The following is a 7,505-nucleotide window of genomic DNA, read 5'->3' on the forward strand; positions in this document are numbered from 1 at the left end:
AAAAAGATTTCCAGAGATGAATGTTCGTTATGGTTTCACAGCAATGTGAATGTACTTAATACTATTGAACTCAACACTTAAAATGTTTAAGATGGTAAATTTTATGTTAGGTGATTTCACCACAATGAAAACAAAAGATATCCTTTTAGTTATAAGGGACATGTTGTTCCAACTGTTGGGTGTGACACTTAGCCCTCAGCATCAGCCCCCATAGGGATCTGCCTCAGCTACAGAGAGCCACTGTAACCCAGGTCATGCCTCCTTCTGAAGCAACTCACATGCCATGACATTGGGCACAAGAATAGAGATCAGACTATTCTTCTGATCATCCTCCATATGGCCCTCTTGATGTCTCTGTTCCTCAGGCTATAGATGAAGGGGTTCAGCATGGGGGTGACCACAGTGTACATCACTGAGGCCACCGCATCCTTCCTTGGGGAAGACGACACAGCTGAACTGAGGTACACACCAAGGCCTGTTCCATAAAATAAGCAAACAACTGACAAGTGAGAGCCGCAGGTGGAGAAGGCTTTATATTTTGAACCTGCTGATGGGATTCTCAGAATGGAGGACACAATTCTATAGTAAGAGAAAAGGATCCCTGACAGTGGGACACCACCAAAGATGGCTCCAATAAAGTACATCAATATGTCATTGGTGGAGGTCTCAGAACAGGCAAGGTTGAAGAGTTGAGAAGGGTCACAAAAGAAATGAGGGATTTCCACATCTGCACAGAAGCTAAGTTGTGACACCATCAAGTAGTGCAGCTGGGAGTCCAAAAGGCTGATGGAAAATGACAGGAGGACCAACATGCCACAGAGGCGGGGGCTCATGATGACCAGGTAGTGTAGGGGTTGAATAATGGCCACCAACCGGTCATAGGCCAGCACAGCCAGGAGTAGACTTTCCAAACATGCAAGAAGAGAAAAAAAGGTAACCTGAGTTAGGCAGCCTGCATAGGTGATGGATTTGCTGTGTGTCTGGAGGTTCACCAGCATCTTGGGAACTGTAGTGGTACTGAAACTGATGTCAGCCAAGGACAAATTGGAAAGGAAGAAGTACATCGGTGTGTGGAGGTGGGAGTCAGAGATGACAGCCAGGATCATGAGTAGGTTCCCAAGCATGGTCACCAGGTACATGGACAGGAACAGCCTAAACAGAAGAGGCTGCACTTCTGGATCATCTGAGAGTCCCAGGAGGAAGAATTCTGAGCCACCTGTTTGATTCTGTGGTTCTATGCATATAGGACACATTTTGAAAAAGAAGAGAGTGCTAAATAAATGAAAAAAGTGTAGAGGCGTCCATATTTTGGATTCAGCAATTCACAAATAGTTGCACTTGAGGACCATATAACCTCCTCACTCATTACCTTCAGCAACATGTCTGAGTTATTAACTCTTTTTAGAACTCTTTGCTTATTGATGTCTGGGCTACTCATCTGTTTCTATATACACTTTAGAGTCACTGGGTCAAGAATATTAGAGAAGAATGGACATTTGGAAATAACAAATCCATGAACAGAACAAAATGTCAGCTTTCTACTTTTGAAGGAAAAATATGGAATGAAAAATATTCTTCTATACGACAAACATTATTATATTTGAAAGACACTAAGAAACAGTTGAAAGTACTTTATCTCATCCAAATGTAGTGTAAGAAATTTTCTAATTTTGGAATATAGTCTAGAAGAGCAAAAACCAAATTAACTCTATTCTAACCTACCATAAAATGTTGATAATCAGATAGCATTTTTACATGGCAAATATCTTTAAGGGTTTTCATTTTTTCTTTTTTTGTTTTATGACATCTGTCTTCCTTGAAGATAAGTGCTCACTCAAATGTGTGGATTTTCTGATCAAAGTCCCCTCAAATAAAACTCATTTATAAATATTTGGTCTTGGTAGACTACACATTTTGAAAAATATGTTTTTGTTAAATGCAACAAAATCATACAGCATCACTGATCCTGAAGATGATAGTATTTTACAATGCACCAATGATTAAGTAATAACTAACTTTCACGAATACTCTGTACTTACTCTTCTTTTTGAGAGGTTATTTTCTATCAGTGATGCACGATCCGAGAGAAACATCTGAGATTGACTTTGCACTTTACTGTTTTGGTTTGTAGTGGATGGTACTTCTAAAATATGTCTCTAATCAGAAACATTTGTGAAGGGTTGATTTCTCATCAGAACCAACCCTCCAATGAACAGTTGAAAAATTTAGGACCAAACCAGGCCTAAAACCTTAGGTTGGCTTTCTTATGCAGCTTAAGAGCTTTCCAAGTCAGTTCTTCCTGATAGGCGGACTGCATTTCTCCTAAATCAGTCCCTGAAGGCAACTCAGGTCAAAACAGAAGTATTACTTTGTCAAAATGGTTGTTCCTTTGTGTGACATGCTAGATTCTTATGTATATAGCTAATCATTTCCATTTTGTAATACTACCTAAACTTTAGATTCACTATATCATAAAAAATAATTTTTGCATCAAAAAAAGTTATGTACTTTGGGGAAAATCAAATAGGAAAAGAACAAAGATACCTATTACAAACACCTGGTTAGCTTGCTGATCTGTAACAGGGGTATATTAATTAAACTGATCTAATAGGATTGCTGTAAGAAATAACATTAAATTATAAATATAAAATACTTAAACATTTGTTATCAATGCTAGTTGATCATTATAATTACTTATCCATCTTTTAAAACTTGATGATTGGCTGGTCATAACCTGGAGCCAGTTAAATTAGAATTCCTACACATAAGTGCTTTGGGCATAGCTAGGGTAGCGAATCATTGCCAGGCTATTAATAAATGTTGTATTAATGTTATCAATTATTATCAATAGTTTTTCTGACTACCCATATTAAAATATGAATATTTCATCATATGTGCTATAGAACTCATGTTTATTATTGATAAAACTTAAGGGTATTTTGTGATCCCTGCCTAATCTTTCTCTGCACTTGAGTTGTCCAAAGGCAAACACTGTAATCAATTTGATGAATGCATTTTCCTTTCAATATTTTTATAATGTTAGCATTGAGCTTTGTACTCATAAGCAGTTTTCCTGAAAACTTATCTAAATGCTCTCATGTTACACATATTGTTCCCTGAGTTCTCATTTAACCACAGCATTGCGTTTCAAGTCTCCCTGTGAAATACATACATCAATTTCAGCACTTTGAATGATGCTCAGTATTATCTGTGGGGTAAACTTCATTTTATTTTTCAATTTTTAATTAAGACTGGGCTAAGAAAATCCTTATGCCCTTATCCATATCACACAAGTGAGAATTTTCTAAAGATATATTCAAAAAAGATAATTGATTGAGTTGTAAAATTAATATGTGTGCAGTTTTACTATTAAGAACCGAGACACTTACTTTCCCAATAGAAAAATCAGACAAAATCAACTACATGCTCTGATTGCCAAGGTATAAAATTAGAAAGTTCCTTGCAGTCTGACTAGCAATAGTCTTCATGATAGAGCCCCAGGAAAAGGCACACCTTGTACAGGGAATTATGTTTTCATATCTTGGTTTTACAAATATGCTGAGAAATGCATTGCTATCCTTGGGAAACCCTATGATCCACAACATCCATGCATTAAAGAGCCCTGCAAACCACAGATGAACTCACCAAATCCCAACAGAAGAAATAGGTGGTGGTGCCCTTGTTTGCAAAGAAACAATCATTGTGCTGAGTGGAGGGGACAGCGCCCTGGACTGGGAATCAGGAGGCCTGTGTCTGAGTCCCACAGCTGTCACGCACTAAATGGGAGAATAACACCCATCTCTGGCAAATGTGTGACCCCCAATTGTCTTTAAATCAGATTGGAATAGTGGGCTTATTGATGAAAATCAATCCCAGGAACAGCTGAAAGACATTTTATTCTATTATCCGGCAGAGAAAGGTAGAAGCCCATCATGACCCAGGTAATTTGTTCATGGAATGAGTGGAAATCCTGAAATGTGTCTCAGTCCACACAAAAACATTTACTTCTCTTTTCGTCTCTTTTAAATATTTTGTACTTTTAAAAAAATCTCACAATTTCTCTTTATATTTAAAGAGAAAAATGCCTAACCGGTTTGTCCTAGTGTATAGAGCTTCAGTCAAGGGTACATGCCCAGGCTGCGGGTTCTATCCCAAGTAGGGGGTGTGCAGGAGTCAGCTGATCAATGATTCTCTCTAATCATTGAGGTTTCTATCTGACTCTTCCTGTCCCTTCCTCTCTGAAATGAATAAAAATATAAAAATATATATAGTAAATACTATTATATGGAAATGGATAGGTTTCTTAGAAAATCCATGACATAAATACATACAAATACTGTTTTATTTCTGCTGACCCCAGGAGTCATTGCTAAAAGGAGGGAAATTACTGGAAAGAAAGCACTGGGCTGTGGAACCGTGTCACCCACACTCTGTCTCTGAGACCCAAGGAAGTGTCTCTTCAGTATTTAGCAGAGACTGTTGTTGTCTCTGCCAAGCAGAGTATAGGCCCTGGGGGATCAGAAAGAATGAGACTCAGATATTTCCCTCCAACTATTCAGATTCTACCCTTTTAAGGACAAAAATATCTGAAATGTTCCATACTGGTGCCCCCCTAGCTGTCTGTCCCAACTCTCCTGTCTGTCCTAATGATGAGAAAAAAAATGCCCCTGACAGTCCCTTCTCCATCCATCGCCTCCACAGTACTCACTGGGCAGTTCTGTCCCTGCTGGAGTCTGACCAAGGAGTGGGAATCCACTGCCCCTGTCCAGCCTGGCAAGCAATGAAGGTTCAGGTTCCATCAAGACTGGAAAGACGTCAGAGTTAGTCATGGGCTCCTGATGCAGTGGATGCGAGAGGAGTAGACTCAGATGTGAAGCCCCTGGACTGAGACGGGAACCTGAAGGGCTGGAGGCACAGCTGGTTATCTATTGCTGCATGGCCCTGGGAGCTCAATGCACAGAGCTCATAATTGGTCAAATGGGTCCGTGTTATCCCAATCTCTGAGGACTTGCTGTTGTTAATAGAAGATGAAAAGGGAATGTAGTTTTTAAGGTTTGGGGCCTTCCTCTTCTCAGAAGAAAGCTCCCCTGTACTTCTCACTTCCAAGTTCCAGGAATTTTAAAAATTTAAACAATTGTTTTCAATTGAAAAGCAGCAATGTGTGACTTGTATGTCTGCACATTCATTGAATTGACCATTCCATGGAGGGATAATTATGTTTTCTATACCAAGAATATGATATTATTTCTATTTTCTCATTTAATATTTATGCCTTAAAGAGAAACTTCCTCTTTTTTTCTATAGTCCAGCTTTGGGGTTTTGGATTTTATGTATTGAGATGTGGTTTTTCTTTTGATATTTAGAAAGACAATCAAAGTTCAATTTTTTTCTGTGGAATTATGCATATTGTTACATTAAACAACCATCTATTTTGATATACCACATTGATAATTTTCTTAAATCCTATGGGGGTTTTCACAGATGTCTGTGTTCTGCATGTAGGGCTACAGTCATCTCATCTTTTCTTTCTCTATTTTTTAAATTTAATTTATTGGGGTGATATTGATTAACAAAAACTATATAGGTTTCAGTGTACAATTCTTTTCTAAAATATATTTTTATTGATTCAGAGAGGAAGGGAGAGGGAGAGAAAGAAACATCAATGATGAGAATTATTGGTCAGCTGCCTCCTGCACAGCCTTTTCTGGGGATTGAGCTCACAACTCAGGCATGTGACCTTGACCAGAATCCAACCCAGGACCTTTCAGTCCGCAAGCTGATGCTCTATCTACTGAGCCAAACTGGCTAGAGCTCAGTGTACAGTTCTATAATACATTATATGTATACTAGAGGCCCGGTGCACAAAAATTTGTGCACTCAGGGGGGAGAGGGTGTCCCTCAGCCCGGCCTGTGCCCTCTCACAGTCTTGGACCCCTCAGGAGATAACGACCTCCTGGCTTAGGCCTGCTCCCAGGTGCCAGAGGGCAGGCCCAATCCCTAGGTGCAGCCCCTGGTCGGGCTCAGAGCAGGGCCGATTGAGAAGTTGGGGTGCTGCCCCCTGTCCTGCACAGAGCAGGGCGGATCGGGAGGTTGCGATGCCACACCTAGTCATCTCAGGGTACGGCCGATTGGGGGGTTGGGGCACCGCCCCCTGTCACTCTCAAGGCAGGGTTGATAGGGAAGTTGCGGCACCACCCCCTGTCATGCACAGAGCAGGGCCCATCAGGGGGGTTGGGGCTCTGTACCCTGTCACACACAAAGCAGAGCCGATCAGGGGGTTGAGGAACTCCCCCCTGGCACACACAGAGCAGGGTGGATCAGGGGATTGGGGCACTGCCCCCTGTCATGCACAGAGCAGGGCCCATCAGTGGGGTTGGGACTCCATACCCTGTCACGCACAGAGCAGGGCCCATCAGGGGGTTGGGAGCCCCCCCGTCACGCACAGAGCAGGGCCCATCAGAAGGTTGAGGAGCTAACCCCATCACAGAATAGGGCCGTTAGGGGAGTTGGGGCACTGCCCCCTGTCACACACAGAGCAGGGCGGATCAGGGGGTTGGGGTGCCACCCTCTATCACCCACAGAGCAGGGCCGATCAAGGGGTTGGGCCGCTGCCACTGTCACAGGGGAGGGCTGATGGGGATGTTATGGCTCTACCCCGTCACACACAGATCAGGGCTGATCAGGGGGTTGGGGCACCTTCCCCTGTCACACACAGAGCAGGGCCGATCAGGGGGTTAGGGTGCTGCACCCTGTCACACACAGAGCAGGGCCGATCAGGGGGTGTGGGCGCTGCCCCCTGTCACGCTGATCCCGGTGCCCGGAGGCATATTACCTTTTTACTATAGAGAATAGAGGCCTGGTGCACAGGTGGAGGCCAGCTGGTTTGCCCTGAAGGGTGTTCAGGATCAGGGTGGGGGTCCCCACTGGGGTGCCTGGCCAGTCTATGTGAGGGGCTGAGGGCCATTTTCAGTCTGGCAGGTGACTAAAGCTCACAACTGCTCCTATTTTTCTTTTTCTTTTTGTATTCTGGGCCAGCTTTAGCTCTGAGGCCTCGGCTGCTGTCTGCTGCAAGCAGTTTCTGGCCTTTGTTTACCTTCTGTATTTGATACAATGTTGCGGCTGGCTGAAGCCCTGCCGGAAGCCAGTCCATCCTTGCTGCTTAACACAGTCGTTGCAGGAAAGAAACATCTGCACAGCATATGTTTCAAGGGACCTGGCATATATAGCATATTGTTCTTAATATGTTTGCTCTCCTTAGAGCCATGTGTTTTAACCAAGGTCACCTCTCCGAGAAAGGTTGTTTCCCCAGGTGGGGATTTTTCCCTGAGGTTAGGGAGGGGATACAACCCCTTATTTAAGTGCCAGGCGGGTAGTTAATCACTTTAACTACAAACAATCACGCTTAAGCTACATAATCTTTACTCCCTGGAATGGAGATAAGAAACTCCCTAACCTTTGCAATAGAAATAGACAGGATTAAAATCGACTGGTATAAATACAGATGT

General features: G+C 42.6%; 1 protein-coding gene across 1 annotated transcript; it reads right to left on the reverse strand.

Annotated features, from left to right (window-relative positions):
• Positions 1–308: 308 nt before the first annotated feature.
• Positions 309–1,322, reverse strand: LOC111822999 (olfactory receptor 18-like; the record flags this gene model as incomplete). The annotated part of the gene is made up of 1 exon (XM_023743806.1): positions 309–1,322. A coding segment is annotated over one exon (1,014 nt), but the record flags the coding sequence as incomplete, so codon positions are not given.
• Between the last annotated feature and the right edge of the window lie 6,183 nt (positions 1,323–7,505).

Source organism: Myotis lucifugus, unplaced genomic scaffold, assembly GCF_000147115.1.
Source record: "Myotis lucifugus unplaced genomic scaffold, Myoluc2.0 scaffold_414, whole genome shotgun sequence".
NCBI lineage: Eukaryota > Metazoa > Chordata > Mammalia > Chiroptera > Vespertilionidae > Myotis > Myotis lucifugus.